The sequence below is a fragment of the Myxocyprinus asiaticus genome, chromosome 10 (genome assembly GCF_019703515.2).
Source record: "Myxocyprinus asiaticus isolate MX2 ecotype Aquarium Trade chromosome 10, UBuf_Myxa_2, whole genome shotgun sequence".
Taxonomy (NCBI): Eukaryota; Metazoa; Chordata; class Actinopteri; order Cypriniformes; family Catostomidae; genus Myxocyprinus; species Myxocyprinus asiaticus.
Window position 1 is genome coordinate 38,155,206 of NC_059353.1, and position 21,276 is coordinate 38,176,481.

Genomic DNA, 21,276 nt, shown 5'->3' on the forward strand with positions numbered 1-21,276 from the left:
GATACAGCACTCTGTGAACAGCCAGCTTCTTTGGCAATGAATGTTTGTGGCTTACCCTCCTTGTGAAGGGTGTCAATGATTGTCTTCTGGACAACTGTCAGATCAGCAGTCTTCCCCATGATTGTGTAGCCTAGTGAACCAAACTGATAGACCATTTTGAAGGCTCAGGAAATCTTTGCAGGTGTTTTGAGTTGATTAGCTGATTGGCATGTCACCATATTCTAATTTTTTGAGATAGTGAATTGGTGGGTTTTTGTTAAATGTGAGCCAAAATCATCACAATTAAAAGAACCAAAGACTTAAACTACTTCAGTCTGTGTGCACTGAATTTATTTAATACACCAGTTTCACAATTTGAGTTGAATTACTGAAATAAATGAACTTTTCCACGACATTCTAATTTATTGAGATGCACCTGTATATATATATATATATATATATCGTAACTGTCTGATGAAAAACACAAATCTCTTTTGGCAATTTTGACTTTTTGCCATGCACCTCTTCCTGCTGTTTTAATAGTTCATAGAAATGACCAATGAAAAGATGTTTAATCAGGTTGTCCGTTTAACAAGTATCTTGTCAGATTATGACAAAGAGTTTTTCCATGCTCTTGAAAAATTAGTTTTTTGGAGATACGTGTTTTTCATCAGACAACGACGATACATACACATTTAAAATGACTTTTGAACTGTTTCCATCGCTGGATTAAATCAACACTCGTTTGCTCTTCCTTGCATTCCCGGATGTCATCCTCGAATTTTGCCACCTGAGTTTCTCAAATCGTATTCAACAACCTGAATATTGAGACATGAATTTCACGACCTGAAATCCACCACTTGAATAATAAAAACTTGAATTTCACAACCTGAATTTTTAGAGGTGAATTCACACAAAATAATTTCACGTATTTTTCGATAACATCAAATTACACTTCAATTTATGAATTCGGAGGCTTTTTCAAATTCAAGCTCTGGTGATATAAAAATGACGCCATAAATTGGCCTTCTGTGCCACCTTTGCAGAGTAAAGCCTGTTATAAATGGTCAACTACAAAGAAAAGAGAATCGCAACTCAATATGTAAATATTAGACGACGCCATCACAGTCGATTACCTTTTGAAGTATTCATAACAACACGAATTCGGAATAAGTTCAACATTATAGTGGTTTATTGTGATGAAAAAAAAAAAAAGAACTTTTTTTTTTATTTTTTTGGAGTTTTGACATGTCAGAGAAGCAAAGAAAACCCTAGAAAGTAGCTCTAGTGAATCGGACAATCCACTTGAATAGTAAGCACCAGTAGCCCTCTCAGCAGTGTAGAATACATGGTAATTAGTGGAAATCTTTTACCTGTTTTCTCTTTGTTTGGATGAAACAGGGAATTCATTCAACTTAAGAATTCATATGGTACCAACATCACCTAGCACTACAAGTAGCTATATCATGACATGAAATACAAAAACATTCAACCAAGTTTTATTTTAAAATTAAGGGTAAGAATATGGCACTGATTATTTCGAGGAAAGTAAAAACTGGGGTGACTCTGAAAGCCCAGGTGGGTCCAAGTTTTGAGAAGTGATAAGAGGACCAAATAGTTTAGTTTAATGTTTGAGACAGGCTTGGGAAATGCAGATTATTACATACAGATCCAACATATTATATTGTAATCCTATCTGAATGTACTTTGCAATTCTTACACTGAAGATCTGAAACAGGAAAAGCAATCATGTAAAAACAAACAAACATATAATGTCACTTTATGGAGTGTGTATGGATACGTGTGTGCAGTGGCGTAGCCATGGGTGTGCCAGGGTGTGCAAATGCCACCCAAAATGTCAGCTTGCCCACCCAAAGGGTTGTTTGTTTTTTCTGAGGCCGTCGCAGATTACATGCGCGCTCTCAACAATGGCACTCTTTGGGCCTGTTTACACTTGGCCACTTAATGCGTTTTCACTGATCAGATAGCTATCCGATCATGAAAAGAACAGGTTTAAATGCCCTCCAAAATGCATTTGAGACGGATTGCAATAGGATCACTCAGACCACTTCAGGAGGCAGTCTGAGACGCATTCTAGACAAAACTGGTCAAGTCTAAATTAATCTGGCTGTTCAAGTCACATATGTAAACTTTACCATGCCCGAACAGCGCTAGGTCAGCATAGGAAAAATGCGAAACATAACAGCGGTCACCAAATTATTTGCATAGGGCTCGTGTTGCACAGTAAATAATAACAAAGGAAGAAATGAATGCACGTTGTAGGAGATAGAGAACATTTTTCCTCATTTATTTGATGCAGATCACTGATGAAACTGAAACTAAACACAGACATGAGCACAGCTGACGCATCTTACGAGAAGCCCTGAGTGTGTCCCTTACACAGACACGTGCGCTGTGCAAATTTACATGGAATCAAGTATAAAAGCACATCTTTTAAATTCACTGCCCGGACTTAGCATAATCATGGAAGTGAACTCTGTTTTATTTGCATTTAGTGCGGGAATTGAAGATTGGATTTATATCTGTTTGGCAGAGACACATTGATGTGGCCGAGTGTTAATGGAATGAACTTTTTCAATCGGATAGCAATCCGATCAGTAAAAACTCATGAAGTGGCTAAATAGGCCCTTTGACTCTTGTGTGATGCTGCATCTTCGCCACTATTGTAGGTGTCAGCGCAACACAGAAATACTGAGTGGACCCACTGAATTTTGCTTCCATTGTTATTCTTTAATCAAACAGGCTAAATGATTAATGTAACATTAATATAATTTTTTCTGTTTATATTTGCAGTCACGCATAAACCAAACATCTCGGTGCTTCCTAAATATAAAGAATCTTCAATAGAGATTTTGAATCTTCTGACTGTTGTTCTTCTGTTCCACAATGCATCACACATCAATTTCTTATCCAAAATTATATTTTTGATCTAGTCAATGTAAAGCCTTGTGTATTTTTAATCAATATTCCTGTACAGTGCAAATTGCCACTCCATGTACATTTTGTGTCTTCAGCATATTTTGGAAAATAATTATAAATCGTTCCAAAACAATCAAATCAATTTGTGACAGATTTCAGTTGTCATGACTAAAAATAGTAAATATAAGCCTAATAACTGGATACATTAACAGGCCTACCAACTCCATTGACCAAAGGCCTACATTAAAGCTAAAGTATGTGCCACTGAGTGGATTTGCAATTTTTTTTTAAAACAGTTTTCTGAACACACCCTTCTTAAGCTGTTGATAGCTCCACCCCCAACAAATGCTAATGTTTTTCTCATTAAAAAAAAAGTTTTAGTCCTAAATAAATTCATAGTAATTTTGAAACAATTGTATAAAATCATGATGACTCACTTGAGATGAAGACTCTAGTCATATCAGTAACCTAATAAAAGCTGTTTTATTCTACATGGAGAGGGCCCCCTCATGGGGGCTGCCATGTTAAGATCACATGACCAGCCAAATACTACTCACTTAATCTCAGTAACCACCCAGTTATTGGGCATGTTCACTTGTGGATTAAATTAATCATGGTTTACTGTGAGTACTGATTTTCTACAATGGCATCTATAACTGAAAACTATTGTGTTTAAATGATACTGCATCCATGCCCCTAGGTGTCAGTGTAAGTCCAAGACGACATGAATAAAAACTTACTGTGTGCACCTTTAACCTATGAATGGCTTACTTATTGTTATCTCTGCATTTTAAGCTGGGATAAGAGAAAGTATTTTAACTGAACAAGTTACATAGTTCAGCTTTAAGTCATTATAACGTAACACTGGCCTGAAAAATAATTTAGAACTAAAAGGACATTAATGCAATGGTTGTTAACGGTACATGTCACATTATTGTGCTTCAGATTCTTGCACACTCTGTTTTTCCATGGCACACCCAGAGCCATGTTTCTGGAAAAGCCACTGGCGGACAAGCTCCGCTTCTTTACATACAAAGGCCTCATTGGAGAAAATGGACATTCATTGGGTCGTACCATCAGACTGAACAGCGAGGGTAGGGAAAGGCTTGATGAGCTGCAGTGCAAAAATGGCAAAGATATGTGGAATAACAGAAAACATTTCTCTGAAGCAGGGCATTTTAACTCCGGTCCTGGAGGGCCACCACCCTAACGAATTTAGCTCCAATCCTTAACAAACACACCTCAACCATGGAATAATTATTACTTAATGATTACTTAAATATAACAGGCAGGTGTGTCTGATTAGGGTTGGAACTAAACTATGCAGGACAGTGGTCCACCAGGACTGAAGTTAAATAAACCTGCACTAGAGGGTCCAAACTCAACCGTACACCCTAAACACAAGGTGAAAATTAATGTTTGCAGATGTGTTTGCCATAGGATACCGAAACCCTTTTTGAAGGAAGGCCAAACATTCTTAGTTACATGGCCAGCAGCCCGACCCAAAAATGCTCCTCCTTTTAAAAATGTGCAGGATTGTAGCATTCTATAAGGTCTATATATATATATATATTGTTTATAGACATCATTCTAATATATTATTGTACAAAATATATAATCTAAAATAGCTGTGACACAGTTTGGCTTTTGGAGTCAAAATATAAAATGTTCAAAATACAAAAACAGCCACATTTTCCTCTGTCTTTAAAAGTGTCTTCAGTGTAGACACGAGTGTGTGTGTGAGTGGGTGTGAATGTAAGTGTGTGTGTTCGGGACACACAATAACATAGCATTACGACTCTTTAGCACTAAGAGAGGTAATACTGTCGACTCAAGCTCTCTTACCAGTAACAACCACAGTCGCTGCAGAAGAGTTCGGGAAACCATAAAGGGTTTATAGAGCTGCTGTGCCCATTATGGCCCTCTACCCATGTATTAGCTCATTGTGATATCTCTATGTATTGTGATATCACATAGACAGTTTTGAATGCAACAAGACTCCATAAACAGTACTCTTCACAACCACCGTTGAATTATATACACATAAAACAGCTGTGTTCTACAGGTATATAGGCTTTAGTGTTTTCATGCAGTTTTGTTTTGGATCCACCGGAATCAGTTGGTCGAATAGGAACGCAGTCCTGCCACACTTATCACCTGAGAGCGCCAAAGTCAGGCACATCTGTCCTCTCTTGGTAATATAAGAAATATAAGAATGGGAGAACTGCTTTGTATGCCTTGAGATTCCTTTTGTTTCTTTGGTCTCTTCAGTTGACCTTGTTTCTGTGGATGGACTGTCCTTCTGAACTGTTCCATACCTTAAGTAAAGGGGGTGTAGCCCTCCATTAATCCTATAGGATGTCTCAGTGTGCAAAGAGGCCATTTGCTGATTTCGTTAAGGCTGTTTTCTGAACAAATCCTTTTCTGATTTCTCCAGGAGGATGCCCATCAACAGCCTGGCCACGCCCCTGGCGTCTGCTCCTCATTTCATCTCAACCGTTCTAAATATCAGACACTGAGTGTTAACTGCTGTTGGGTCCCCCGTTCAGGAAGTAGGTTGTCATTTCTCCTTTGCCCTTCACTTTAACAACGCCTCTGCACTCCAGTGTGTAGTTATACGAGCTGAGAACCTGGTAAAGGTCTGTTGTGACCTGATATAGAGAGAATATTAGCATTTGTGAAGAATGGAAGATTTTTAAAGCTTCCATTCCAGAGTTGTCATTTGTTCAAGAATAGAAAATAGTAAGATGGTCCATAAATACAGTACCTTGAAAAAGTATTCAGCCCCCACTGCAGTTTTCAAAATTTTTTGTGTCAGATTCCAAATTTAGAATATATTAAAGTATTTCAGCTTTTTTCCACTGCTGGTTCACAGTATTGTATAAAATACTGTGACAAACAAATGACAAATATTTTTTTTTTCTCCCAAAAAAAAAGAAAAGAAAACCAAAAACTAAAATGTTGAGAATAAAAAAAGGATTCATCCAATTTAATACTTGGTTAAACCACCTTTTGCAGCTAATACAGCCATCAGTCTTTTTGGATAAGTCTCTATCAACTTTGCACAATGTGATGGACCAATATTAGCCCATTCCTCCTTGCAAAATTGCTCAAGCTTACCAAGTTAGCTGGGGATCGGCGATGGAAAGCAATTTTGAGGTCTCTCCACTAGAGGTAGACCAATATAATCGGTTTTACACTGGCTGATGTGCAGTGTTGGCTTTGCGCCACACATACCATTTAGAGTTTAAGCCAGAAAGTTCCACTTTAGTCTCATCAGACCACAAGACCTTCTGTCACATCTTCCAAGTTACGTACTGCAATGTCTTTACATGCAAGCATGTGCTTTTTTTTTTTCAGCAAAGGTTTCTTCCTAGACACTCTACCATATAGCCTCTTTTTGAGCAATAGTTTAGAGACTGTTGAGCCACGGACAATATATTCAGTCATACCCACTGACTTCAGTGGTTTTTTTCAGAGTGGTGGCTGGTTTTGCAGTAGCCTCTCTGACAAGTGTCATTCTTGTTCACTGACTAAGTTTGGGGGCGGCCTGCCCTAGGTTCCATATTTATTCCACTTCTGTATGATAGACTGCACTGAGCTCTGAGGTATGTTCATTGCCTTTGAAATGGCCTGTTATCCTTCCCCAGATTTGTGCTTATCTACAATTATATCCCTCACTTATTTTAAATGTTCTTTTGTCTTCGTTTTTGTTTGTTCAAAGGAACCATACAGTTTGATCTTATAGACAGGGAAGGTGTTTCTGCTCATAAGTTATTAAAAGCACTAGTGGAGACTAGAACAAATTGGATATGTTTAGAAGACAATATCTTGCACCTGAGCAAGGTTAACCTAGTAATTACAAAGGGTATGAATACTTTTTTATTCTCAGAATTTTAGTTTTAGGTTTTTTATTTTAAGAGATTTTGGACATGTTTTGTCATTATATACAATACTGTGTACCGGCTAGGTAAAAAAGTTATATTTTAATATTTGACACAAAAAATTGTGAAAACTGCACTGGGGCAGAAGACGTTTTCAAGGCATTGTACACATACCAAGTTATAAATTATTAATTAATATTAACATTATTAATATGACATTTTCCATAATGCATATGTTTTACTGTAGTCTAATGATTTAGTTGTTAGGTAAAAAAACAAACAAAAAAACAACAACAATAAAACATCTTTGCTGCACATCGGTTATTGGACTCTTAAAGATAAAAATAACCAGTACTGGTTGGAAAACCAATTATCTATTTCACTGATACCATGACCTTTATTTGTAATGATTTTCATATAAATAAATATGCAAAAACCTGCCAACATCTCACCTGTATTCTTTCAGGTACCCCAGTGCTGTCCATCCGGCTGGCTACATTAACAGTATTCCCCCATATGTCATATTGCGGTTTACGGGCTCCTATGACACCAGCCACGACGGGACCCATGTTGAGACCTACAGTATAGGGCCATTTATGAAACCTACTGACAACATGCTTTTCATTTGATAACAGTAAAATATACTGTATGGGTTATTCTGTGAAATGGGTGACCTTTATGTCCCTCATTAAAATGTGTACATAATTAATATGAATAATTATGATGAATAGCTGACCACAATGGTCTGATAGAATGTGTAAAATCTTACAGAAATGAATTCATTCCATATTCATTCATATGGTTTCATTGAATACCCTATATATAAAAAAAATAAAATAAAATAAAATGGTGAAAATGAACTTAACAGATTAGGTAGTTTGGCTTGTTGCCAAATCCTTACCAATCTTCATTTTGAAGTTATTGAAAGAGTGCTCATTGATGTACTTCATCTGGTCCATGAGGCGCATGGCGTAGTCTGCCAAGGCGCGAATGTGCGACCTTCCTGCCTTATCATAAGTGGAGTCGTTAAGGCCAGATGCAGCCATATATGTGCTGCCAATGGTCTTGATCTTTTCTAGTTGACGAAACTGATCCTCACTAATGATCTGCAAAGCAAGTGAAATGGATGTTCAAGGTGATGACTTCCATCCAAAAGAGAAAACATATTAAGTCAACATGACATCAAAATAGAAAATATTCTAGTCTTATTGTGCACTGTTAATCACTGCACATTAAAAAAAAAAAAAAAAAGTCTTTGTAATCTTTTATCAGTGTAATAAATTGCTCCGCCTCTGAAACGGCTTTCCTTTTTGGCTGGCGTCACAGATACCTCTAATTGTTACAACCTTTCTATTCCATTTTGCTATGCAACACCTATTTTCCACAATCTTAAATTTCCCATGGTTCAAATCAAGTCCCGCTGTGCTTTTTACCGATGAATATCTTTTTCACTCACAAATACATCAGATTACAGAAGTAAAATGGGTTGCAAACGGTGTTCCATGTTGACTGTAAATATCTACATTTCTAAAAATGCAAACTGTTTGGAAAGATATGAAGATGCAGGTTCAGCCTTGTCCTTAAATAAAAAGCATTTTTAATGGAAAATTACTGAAGAAAGCACTTTTTGCTTGAAACAAGGCTTTAGCTCTTTCTGAGAAACTAGCCAGTACAGCTTGTAAACTGTTGGGCAAATTACAAAAAAAAAAACAAACAAAAAAAAAAAAACACACACACACAAAAAAGAAGTAATTCACTCCAAATTATTAATTTGTTCTCTATAATTTAAATAATATTACTTTAAGGATTATTTCATGAAAAAGTAATCACATTACAAATTTACTTTTAAGTTACTTTCTAAAACAATTTTCACAAAAAGGTTTTTTGTTTTTTCACTCAACAAATTTATAATATTGTTAAGATTTCCTCGTTCATTATCCCTGTCCCTTCAGCGGTCACAGAGACACAAACGGACAAACATGTGAACATAATTCATGTTTTAAATGTATTCTAAATAAATTATATAATTTTAGAAATGTGTAACAAGTAATGTACTTAAAAGTAATTAACTTGATTGAAAGTCAGTAACTGTAATCTAAGAATAAGAAATTAAAATGCCACTACTTTTTGACAATAAACCCCTCTCCACAACCCCCCCACACCCACTTGCTTATTAATTTGTGATCTACAGGGTGCAGAAGTGGGCAGCTGAGCCTGAACTGGAACCTGCCTGCAGGAAATAGAATGGAGTGACAAACAAACTACCAATATTTTTTTCCTTTTTTGAATCGGAGGTGCCGGAACACCGTTCCAGACCGTTCCACCATGATTTAAGCCCTGATTACACTCAATACTTCTTGTATATTTTTAGAAAGCATCTCAAGGTTCCTGAGGTTTGTCAGAGATCTACTTTACCTCATCAAAGTCAGCGATGATCTCGTTGAGCAGTCTCAAGCACTCCACACCTTCATTATTGGCCTCCAGCTCCACATAGAACTCAGAGAAGTTGCTGATGGAGGCAAACATCACAGCCACACATTCACATGACTGATAATACAGCTCATCGTTCCGCCGCTCGCGCGCCAAAAAGTGTGCGGCCACGTCTTTGGGCAAAATGTTGTGGAGGAGCCGACGGTTGTAGGCCTGAAGTTCCTCCATCTCCTCCTTCTCCTCTGTAGCCTATGACAAAAAAACTATTTTGTCACAAATAACAGAAACAACAGTAGAGCAAACAACTAGATTATGTCAGGGCTAATGGTTTGTTGTACACAGAGTAAGACGTTCAGATAGGGTAGGTAGAGTCCATTATTGAGAAAACAGAGGCTAGAATGGTAAAAATTTGACACGTGCTTTAATGGTATAGATCTCATCATTTACTCACCCTAATGCCATTCCAGATGTGTATCACATTCTTTCTTCTGCTGAACACAAAGATTTTTAGAAGAATATCTCAGCTCTGTAGGGCCATACAGTGCAAGTGAATGGTGACCAGAACTTTGAAGCACCAAAAAGCAAATAAAGGCAACATAAACGTAATGCATAAGACTTGAGTAGTTTAATCCATGTCTTCTGAAAAGATCCAGTCGGTTGTGGGTGAGAACAAACCAAAATGTGTCTAATTTTTTACAGTACATCTTGCCATAAGGCAAACATAAAGGGCATCATAATAGTAATCCATATGACTCTAGTGGTTAAATCCATATCTTCAGAAGCGATATGAGGTGCGGGTGAGAAACAAGGTTAAGATCAATATTTAAGTCCTTTTTTACAATAAATTCTCCTCCCTGCCCAGTAGGTGACGATATGCACAAAGAATGTGAATCGCCAAAAACATAGGTGTGGGTGAGAAACAATAAATCTCCACTTTCACTTTCACATATCATATCACTTCTGAAGATATGAATTTAAATATGAGTCTTATGGATTACTTTTATGCTGCCTTTATATGCTTTTCGAAACTTCAAAGTTCTGGCCACCATTCACTTGCATTGTAAGGACCAACAGAGCTGAGATATTCTTCTAAAAATCTTCGTTTGTGTTCAGCACAAAAAAGTCATACACATCTGGGATGGCATGTGGGAGAGTAAATTATGAGAGAATTAAAATTTTTGGGTGAACTATCCCTTTATTAGAATAGGAAGATATAAAAATAACAATTTTGGCTCTTTACCGTTAAAGCATCATACATGCACAATGGCCCAAAAATGTACTTGGACACTTAAGCTACAGTTAAAATGTTTGAATTTCATTGCCATGGATATGTTCAACCAGAACACGTCCAAATACTTTGTCTTCATTTTTCAGAGTGTATTTATTGTTTTATTGCTTAAAACCTAACAAAAAAATTATTTTGTGAAGTGTTTTGCTTCAAAAGTGCTATCTCTCCCTTAAATAAATTCCACTTAGTCTGATGTTTTATTATTATTATTATTATTTAATCTATGACATTCATATATATTTTTAGATGTGGCTTTAGTGTCCAAATACTTCTTTAGGGCCACTGTAAAAACATACCTGTAACTTCCAGAGAAAGTCCAGTCTGGCAGTGGACTCCACCTGCTGTGCGTGAAGGTACAGTGCCAGCACAAAGACTGTAATGACAACTGGAGTCATGATCTTCAGAGGAACCCGCATTTCTTTCTCACAGCTACAGAAACAGAGCCACTGTCAACAATTTCACACTAAATGATATACAATTGAATACCAAATCAAATGCATGCTATTTACTACCGAAGAACATGATTAGTACCATAGCACGACAAATTCTGGCTATGTGTTCGTACACTTCTGATTTACTTGTCTGGTGACAGCGATCATTATAATTATGCAATCAAAACAACAACAGCTCACGGTTTTCATTTTGTTGATGTATCTTACCTTGTTCCATTGATGAATTTACTGTAAATACAAAGACAAAAGCAAATGTATCAAAGGGAGAGAACAGAACAGCCATTGCTTTATCCTGAATTCTATAAAACTGGCCTAAATTAAATACCCAAGTAAAAACTCAACAGGGCATTCATTAGACATGGATGGATGGATGGAAATGGACAGAAATGGATAAGAGATGGATGGATGGATGGAAATGGATTGATAAGAGATAGATAGATAGATAGATAGATAGATAGACAAATGGATGGGTGGATGGGTAGATGGATAAATAGATAGACTGAAATGGATGGATGGGTGGACAGATAGAAATGGATGGATAGAGACTGATGAATGGAGACAGACAGATAGATAGAAATGGATGGGTGGATGGGTAAATGGATAAATAGATAGATAGAAATGGATGGATGGATGGATAGAAAGAAATGGATGGATAGAGATTGATGGATGAAAAATGGATGGATGGGTGGACAGAAATGGATGGATAGAGACTGATGGATGGAGACAGACAGACAGACAGACAGACAGATAGATAGATAGATAGATAGATAGATAGACAGACAGACAGAAATGGATGGGTGGATGGGTAGATGGATAAATAGATAGATTGAAATGGATGGATGGGTGGACAGATAGAAATGGATGGATAGAGACTGATGAATGGAGACAGACAGATAGATAGAAATGGATGGGTGGATGGGTAAATGGATAAATAGATAGATAGAAATGGATGGATGGATGGATAGAAAGAAATGGATGGATAGAGATTGATGGATGAAAAATGGATGGATGGATGGGTGGACAGAAATGGATGGATAGAGACTGATGGATGAAAAATGGATGGATGGATGGGTGGACAGAAATGGATGGATAGAGACTGATGGATGGAGACAGACAGACAGATAGATAGATAGATAGATAGATAGATAGATAGATAGATAGATAGACAGATAGAAAGAAAGAAATGGATGAATGGATGGCTTTTACATATATTAAAATGCTTTAGTAAAAATACATTTGAAAAAATGTCATTGTTTATGGTGTATTGGTGCAAATAAATGAAAATTATTGAATATCATGCTTCCTTCTGTTTATTTCGTGGAAAATGTGAAAAACATGCCACAATTATTTTAACTAGATTTTTACTGTTTTAGTTGGTACATTAAACATTTACAACCTACTCAGCTACAATGGCTGTTTGGTTGAATTGATGGTTCCTCTGTAATTTAAGAGCAAATACATAAATTTCAAAATATAAATCAAATATCATCAAAAGGCTTAAAAATATTCAGATATAATTGTTATAGCTACATCTCCCAGCACCTAGTTATGGTTATGGTTTGTAAATGATTGCTTGACAGAAATGTTGTTCCAGGATGGACAAAAAATGTTTATCCATGGCCTGCCTGGCTCAATCACAGATGGGCAGACAGATACTCACATGGCATTGGCCATGACCAGCAGATCCACATTGTCAAATATGCTGACCTCAGGTACCTCAATGATGAGCACGTACAGGACCTCAATGAAGAGCATGAGAAAAAGTTTCCCAATACTGCTGACCTGCAGGAACACTGAGCATGCCAGCAAGCTCAGCAGCACACACGAGGAGAAGTACTGCAGACACAGGAAAGAAACACAGTCTTTAACTTCAACTTATTCCATGTATGATTCTTAAAAAGACAAGTAATAAGGATGGCTTAATAGCCCAGGCTAGTTGATTGAACCAGTTGTCATTTGCCCTATCAGGCCTGTGCTGTGTTGTCACTACACCTTAATTTCATTGATCATGTGCGTGTGCTTAAATGCCTTGCAAATTTGAACATTTGGTTTCCTGTGAAAAATGGAACATTGTTGTTTCTAACAAATTCTGCTGATTTAAATCACATTACCATGGCAACATTTTCCAGCTAGCTGACATAGTTGTAGTTTTGTGAAATGTAAGAATGACTTGTTATAGTCTTGGAAGCATCCGTTAGAATGGATTGACAATGATTAATTTAACAACACAACAATGCAACTGAATGCCATATTTTTTTTTACACACAAAATATGTTGCTAATACCCAGGTTTGGGAGTAACGGATTACATGTAATGGCGTTAGGTACATAAAAACCCATCATTATCAGATTACAGTTACATTTAAAATTAGATTACGGTCAGGATTACAAGTTTTAATTTCTGACAAAAGAAACAGAGAACTTTCCTGACATAAAGTGATACAAACAGCTGTTTGTTTAGAGTGAGAGATGGTTTAGATGCGCGTTCTCTTCAGGTTCTCTCTCATGACTCACTTGAGTCAAAGCGCCTCATACTATCGCATGCGCATATAACACCTGTCTCACATCAGCACTCTGCTCTCGAGGCAAACAGCTGCTTCATGCATTATTTTCTTGGAAATTTCGACATTATTCGCTCTTTAAAAGAGAAAAGTGAAACAACATTAAAGTTCAGTGGAATTTATGCCTTCCAGCTGTGAAGATGCTCTCATTATCCAAGGACCTGAGAATTTGAAGGTAATGAGAGCCACACAGAAATCACTTTAGCTAGGTTAGCTAAAATTAGTTAATATTAAAATGTGTTAAAATGAGTTAGCCTTAGTTCTCAAAGAAATCCATGGCCCTCATCATTTGGCGGGAGCAGGAATAGCTGCCAGTACTTACACGATTTGCGCATCATTGCTGGTACAGCATAGAAATCCCCTGGTTTACATGGTTGCAAAATTCGAACTGTACTATATTAGCCAGGACGTCCTGTATGTTGTTCCGTTCTGTATTGAAGCTGAAAAAATGACCCCTCCCCCAGGTGAACGTACTGTTTTTTTAAACCTTAATCATTTAAGAAAAAAAAAAAAGTTACAACTACAATACAAAAATCAACTGAAAAATTAACTGACACTGTTTTAAGTTCATAGGAAATAAAGTTCATTGAAGAATTTATCTGATTTTGATAAATTATTGTTGAGAACAGTTCAAATGTCTGGGTGAGGGAGACATTCGGGCAAATGTAACATGTTCAACACTTATAGTAATTAGGAATAAGTAATTGAAAAGACACACTAAAAGTTTTAATCTGTTTTGATCTATTCTTTACAACTAGATTTTGTTTTCTTATTGGAATCAAAGCTTTATTTCCCCCATAAAAGCCTCCTTAAACAGAAACCTAAACATAGATAAACTCTTATACAGCCATAAACTGTTAGCTGGTGATGTTACACTTTGGATCATGAGAATGCCGAGGAAAGACACTCCAGTATTAATTATGACAATAATAACGATGATGATAACGTGTGATTTACTTACTGAATACAGTCTGAAGTTCATGAATAGTGCAAATTACAATTACCTATTCACACTAACTGCAATACATGGTAGAATTACACTTTGCAGTGTTTTTGAATCCTGTCAGATTTAGTTTAATGTTAACCAAGACATAATTCAGTGCATCTGTTCTGATTATATTTGCTTTATGAGAAATGTTCGTTTTCTGTAGCAGACAGAGAACTCACCTGATTTCTTTAAAAGTACTGAGTTGTTCTACATTAACAGCTCAATTTCTGTTTTCTTGATAGGGTGCAGTGTCCAGGTTTCTTTTCCTTAAATATAATAACAGCTACAACAGTACTCATAATATTACTCAAACATGTTCTGTTTGCATTCAAAGCATAATTTAAAGTTTTAGAGATCATATTGATTTGATCTTGACTTTATTTACATATGTGCCCTTGTGGTAAACCAAAAGTAATGAAAAGTAATCAGATTACATTACTTTCACATTTCTGTAATTGGATTACATTATTGATTACATTTATTGTTAAGTAATCAGTAATATGTAATGGATTACATTAAAAAGTAACCCTCCCATCCCTGCTAAAATACCTATATACTGTGTGTGTGTGTGTGTGTGTGTGTGTGTGTGTGTATATATATATATATATATATATATACACACACACACACACATACATATATACATACACACACACACACACACCTCGATGAGCCTTGGGCGCCCAACACCTTGTTGCTGGTTTGTGGTTTGTCCCTCCTCGGACCACTGTCGGTAGGAACTCACCACTGCTGACTGGGAGCACCACACAAGCCTTGCCATTTCAGAGATGCTCTGATCCAGTCATCTGGCCATAACAATTTGGCCCTTGTCAAAGTTGCTCAGGTCTTTACTCCTGCCCATTTCTCATGCATTCAAAACGTTGACTACGAAAACTGATTGTTCGCTTACCATCTAATCTACACAGACCTTGACATGTGGTCTTGTTAGGAGAATCAAAATTTTTTGCTTCACCTGTGATATATTTACATATCTATTTTAGAATTACTAAACTGATCTGAGAACAGTGCCTCACCTCTGGGAAATTGCAGGTGGGTGACAAGCTGTTGCACAGACTTTCTTGAGACCAGAGAGAGTAGTTAAAGGAAGAACTGAGGACATGGCAAGCATTCACTTTACTGGGGCTGATATTAAACTCCTGCCTTAAACACGTCTTCAGGTCATCTGTACTGCAGGTGAACTAACAGACATAAGGACATATTCTCAGATTAATTCACATCACATTTACTTAAACTTTACAAAGCATAAATACAGATAATGTTATTATCAAACTCTGAAAGACTTCAATATCAAAAGTAAGTAACTTTAAAGTGAAGTGTGTATTTATGGAATTGAAAAATAATGCAAGTAAGAAATAATGTAAAGCCAGCTGGTCATTATGGCAAAATAAACCCTGATAGGGTGAGCAGGATGCTCTTGTTTGCCCATGAGAAGGGTTTATTTTATGATAATGACCAACTTACTGTATATTATTACACAGCTCCTTACCAAATAAATAAATGGAAATATTGATTTGAGTTGAACTTATTTTATTATGTGATTAGAAAGAGGCCACAGAGTGATACAAGACACCTGGGACAATGGTAAATTATACAGTTTAATGGTCATTATTATACAAAAATATTTGACTGCAAAATAAAGCGATTGACCAATCAGAATAACGTTTTCCAGAGAGCAGTGTAATAATGATCATTTCCAAACATACAAAATCCAAAAGAGTTTACGCATTATAATTTTGCCTTGTTTTCTTAAGATCACAATTAAATTTGACCTTGGTGGGCTTATGTGTATGTATTTGCTATTCCATTTGGTGCCACTAGTGGTAAAGAAATGTTCTGTTTTATTGGCTCTCTCTCTACATATACACTATATGGCCAAAAGTTTGTGGACAACCCCTTCTAATTAACGAATTTGGTTACTCCATTAAATCCAGTAAAGAAAAATCTTAATGTTTCTTTATGTAATGGCTTGGGCTTTGTGTGCTTCCAAATTTGTGGCAACTGTTTGGGGATAGCCCTTTTCTGTTCCAGCATGACAATGCCCCTGTGAACAAAGTGAGGTCCATAAAGAAATAGTTTACTGTGTCTGGTTTGGAAGAAACTGACTGGCCTGCACAAAGCCCAGACCTGAACCCCACTGATCACTTTTGGGGTGAACTGGAACAGCAACTGTAAGTCAGGCCCCATCGAACAACATCAGTTCCGGACCTCACTGATAGCCTTGTGTCTGAATGAGAGCAAATCCCTGCAGCCATGTTACTACATACAGTATAGTGGAAACATACAGCAAAGGGGGAAATTGATGCCTAAAGGTTTTGAAATCAAATGTTCATCAAGCACATATGGTGTCCACAAACTTTTGGCCATATAGTGTATCACTAATGACAATTAAGACCTATCAAATAAACAAAATATCAGAGTAAATGATACCATCAATCTTAAAGTTAAGACTTCTCTAAAAGGCTTAAAGGGGACTCACAATGTTAATGAAAGCGGATAGAAAGACCAGGACGATTGTAAAAACCCCCACTAGGGTGCTGTTGAGTCTGGACTGAACAATCCTTTTGGACATAGTTTGTAGAGCCACAGGGAAAAACTGTCAAAAGAGAGAAATATCAACATACTTTTTATTAAATATCATCCCATAGTGTACAATAACATTTAAAATTGTTCCTTCAACATGGAATTTGAATACTGATAAAACTTGGAGTTAGCCATGATGTGTCTGTGAGTGTGTGAGGGTATGTGAAGGATGTGTTAAGATGCATTGTTGGGATGGGTTTTTGTGTGTTGCTGTGTTGTTGTTGGGAGTGCTTAAGTCATGTTGCACTAGTTTTGAAAACTAATAAAGGTTTATAAATACAAGAACTAAGATTTTTATCTTATAAAAGAAGTGTCACTTACCCCAAAACAGGAGTAAATGGCCGAGATGAACATGACAACCATCAGGAGGACCAGACACAGTATATAGAAGACCACCATCAGCTTTGAGCTGTGGAACAAAACAAAGGTGTAGACAGATAACTAGGTGAATGAAAATTAGAACCCAAGAGAGTACAACTGGGAAACGTCCACTTAAAGTTGCACCATGCAATTTTTTGATTATGTTTCGCTGACCAATACAACAGTGGTCTTGGAGTTTATACCGACACCTATTGACGTCAATGCAGAATCAGGCACACGCAAAGACTTTTTGGTTAGCGATGCCATTGTAGAAATACCCTGGAGTGTGTATGAGCTGCCTGTAAAGGGGTTTGAGGATAAACAGAGACCTGCTTTCACTGTTCTGGGACTTCAGGTTCTGACTGTCTTCATTTCATAAGTCAAAATTAATGAAAGTCTCGGTTTCTGTGTATATGTGAAAGCCATTCTCATTCTGATTCAAACAAAAACTTGTCTAAGCCTGCATCCTGTTTGAATGGACCAAAAAAGGGAAGGTATTATATAAGATTGAAGTGTACTGTACTTACTGTGGTACAATGACGATCTGAATGAAGCAGATGAATAAAAAGACGAGGGAAGCGCAGGCTACATATGCTCCGAACCTGGAGTCTACCTGTATGGAGTACTGACAGAAGATGGTGGGGTTACAAATACAGTTTTAATTGGCATGTGAAAGCAAGCTGTGAACAACTGTGTTTGCATTCAGTATTTAATGGCATATTTACTTAATTCATTCAAAAACATTTGAAAACCGAAAATGTGCACTCAAAAGTTCAGACTTCTATTAGCCAAACAAGTGGGCACAGTAATTGGTCATTGCTAAAAATCTCAAAATGCCCCCCAAAAATTGTCTGATTAATCAGCCTGGCCAATATACACTCACCGACCACTTTATTAGGAACACCTGTCCACCTACTTATTCATGCGATTATCTAATCAGCCAATCGTGTGGCAGCAGTGCAATGCATAAAATCATGCAAATACGTATCAGGAGCATCAGTTAATATTCACATCAACCATCAGAATGGGGGAAAAAAAATTTGATCTCAGTGATCTGGACCATGGCGTGATTGTTGGTGCCAGATGGGCTGGTTTGAGCATTTCTGTAACTGCTGATCTGCTGGGATTTTCACACACAACAGTCACTAGAGTTTACTCAGAATGGTGCCAAAACCAAAAACATCCAGTGAGCGGCAGTTCTGCGGATGGAAACGCCTTGTTGATGAGAGAGGTCAACAGAGAATGGCCAGACTGGTTCGAACTGACAAAGGCTACGGTAACTCAGATAACCGCTCTGTACAATTGTGGCGAGCAGAATAGCATATCAGAATGCACAACATGTTGAACCTTGAGGCAGATGGGCAACAACAGCAGAAGACCACGTCGGGCACTTTATTAGGACCATAGTGTTCCTAATAAAGTGCTCAGTGAGTGTATGTTGCTTCTAAAAAAAATTTACTCAGAAAACAAAAGCTGGCTGACAGCATCTACAAAAATCTGTGTTTAAATATGTAAAACATGTAACAGAACAAAAAATAAGGAGTGAATTTATAACCAAGTAGATAGAGGTAATTGCTTGGTTCATTATCTAAAATATCGTCTATGCATCTGTGAAAGTTTGTCCAGCTTTTTGCAGGTCACAAGTAATAAATTCTTTAAAGGCAACATTATAAAATTAATTAAATCACAGTGCAGCGGAAAGACGTCAATCTTTGACTCATTCTGAACCTTGAGTTTTACCGCCTCTATTCAGCTTAGCAGCATGCCACATCTTTGAGCTGTGCTCCTGCCTAGTTTAACACTGCCTGCACCACGGTAAAACATAATGGACTACTGATTGGTGCTCTGATCTATTTTTACCATGCTGTCCAAGGAACACTATCCCCTTAACATTAACTTATGAGCTGTAAAAAGGATAATTCACCAGAAAAATGAAACTTGGTCATCATCAACTTTCAAAACGTGTAATGTATGTTGTTTTTGGAACACAAAGAGAAATACTTAAAAGTTACTATTTTTGGCAAAAAAAAAACTTCGGTCTATTCCTCACAGAAAGCTATCGTATGACTTCAGAAGGTTTTATATATGGTGCACAAATCATATGGACTACTTTTATGGTGCATTTATAGTACTTTTGTGTTATTTTTGGAGCTTGTCAGCTGCAATCTCTATTACTTCCACTGCATGAAAAAGAGCAATGTGAACATTCTGCTAAAGATCTACTTTTGTGTTCCACAAAAGAAAGTCATGTGGGTTTGGAACGACATGAGGGTGATTAAATGATGACAATACTAATTTCTTGGGTGAACTACCCATTTTATAATAAGTGTCAACAGTGACTAAGCAGATCTTCCGATTGATCGTATGGCTCTTATCTTGTCATTCAAGCTTGTCTGGGACATGAATGTTGTACCTTCTTCTCCAGGTCAGGTTCTCGGAAAGTCAGCAGAAACTTCTTGACATGTTCAGACCGTAACCGGTCGATGCTCCGGGCATCAATGGCGCGACCCAGGAACTCATCTACCTCATCTTCAGGGTTCAGGTTTTCTTGCGTGTTTCTGAAAATGAAATGTCTAGATAACACAAGACAAGAAAGTATTGTTCCACCTTCTGCCTCTCCTCTCAGTTAACCTTCATCTGAAATTCTATATAGCCAGACCGCATCGCCAAAAAACAGCAGCGCTCCCTCCCGAAAACCCACACAAAAGCATGCAGTGGTGACTGAGTTCACAATCACCATGGTTACCAGACGTGGTATGATTACCTGCAAACTACCGATTTTGTTGATTACATTGAGAAAGAACAAATCATTTGCTAAAGAGTATAACCGGGTCCTATACTTTGAGTATTTGAAACATACAGTATATTATAAAACATATAACGTATACATTTTTAAACTGATAGGTGACTAGGAGTATGCTACATTAGCAAGGGTCAGGCAAAATTTAGCATTTGTTTTCAAATACTCAAAGTGCATATTTTGACAAAGACAAGTTAATGGAAAGGTTTTTAGATTCTTAGTTATATGGTGCGATTATATTGCAACATGCATTACCTGCAGTAACTAAGATGTTTGCATATTCACTCTCTAACTTTTAGATGTTTACTGGCTAGTTTATATGCCAAGCAAACATGCTAAGTTGATTAGTTCATCGATGGTAGTTGATAGTTCATTCACAATTGAAGATTTTAGTATCTTAATAAGTAGGCCTGCATGGAATTTGCACCCACAGCTCAGTAGATTTCCGCAGAAATGGAATGTCATGTTTCATCAAAAGTTGTATATGTTAACATTAGATAATGCACTATGAACTAACATGATCTAACAATTAACAATTGCATTCTTTTTTCTAACAAAAATCAAGATTAATAAATGTTGTAAAAATATATTGTTCATGGTTAGTTCATGATATCTAATGCATTAACTAATGTTAACTAATGGAACCTTATTGTACAGTGTAACACACATATTATTTTTGTTTCCTTTTGCTCAAAAAGAAATCCACTTTAATGAAGGTATCTAAAAGAGGAAAAGTATATAAAAAGAGAAGGATTACTGCATTCAGAAGTGAGATGTCAAATTACCCTCAGCAGCTGTATTTTAAACCCCATCACAGCAATGGTAACAAGTTTGATATAAATAACAAGTTAGTGCTATAAATATAAATTACATTTATTTAAAATAAAAAATATAAATGTTTGCTAAATTTAAGCTAAGTTAGGGCACAATATGGCAAAGTCTGTGTAAAGGGTCTGTTTTATAGACATTTCACTACAGAGAATGCGAGAAAAAA

General features: G+C 36.8%; 1 protein-coding gene across 2 annotated transcripts in view; it reads right to left on the reverse strand.

The window, feature by feature from the left end:
- Positions 1 to 1,171: 1,171 nt before the first annotated feature.
- LOC127446873 (adenylate cyclase type 5-like) overlaps positions 1,172 to 21,276 on the reverse strand; it is a 96,065-nt gene continuing 75,960 nt past the window's right edge. Inside the window, exons 10-21 of one of the 2 annotated variants that reach the window (XM_051708175.1) lie at positions 19,896 to 20,040; positions 18,010 to 18,107; positions 17,444 to 17,531; positions 17,019 to 17,135; positions 15,556 to 15,720; positions 12,634 to 12,809; positions 11,181 to 11,201; positions 10,818 to 10,950; positions 9,219 to 9,482; positions 7,705 to 7,909; positions 7,256 to 7,380; positions 1,172 to 5,570 (exon numbers count right to left, since the gene is read on the reverse strand). In XM_051708175.1, the coding sequence (XP_051564135.1) occupies positions 5,442 to 5,570; positions 7,256 to 7,380; positions 7,705 to 7,909; positions 9,219 to 9,482; positions 10,818 to 10,950; positions 11,181 to 11,201; positions 12,634 to 12,809; positions 15,556 to 15,720; positions 17,019 to 17,135; positions 17,444 to 17,531; positions 18,010 to 18,107; positions 19,896 to 20,040 (1,666 nt within the window). In that variant the 3' untranslated portion in view covers positions 1,172 to 5,441. Of the gene's footprint in view, positions 5,571 to 7,255; positions 7,381 to 7,704; positions 7,910 to 9,218; positions 9,483 to 10,817; positions 10,951 to 11,180; positions 11,202 to 12,633; positions 12,810 to 15,555; positions 15,721 to 17,018; positions 17,136 to 17,443; positions 17,532 to 18,009; positions 18,108 to 19,895; positions 20,056 to 21,276 lie in introns of both variants that reach the window. The other variant, XM_051708174.1, reaches the window with a different exon arrangement.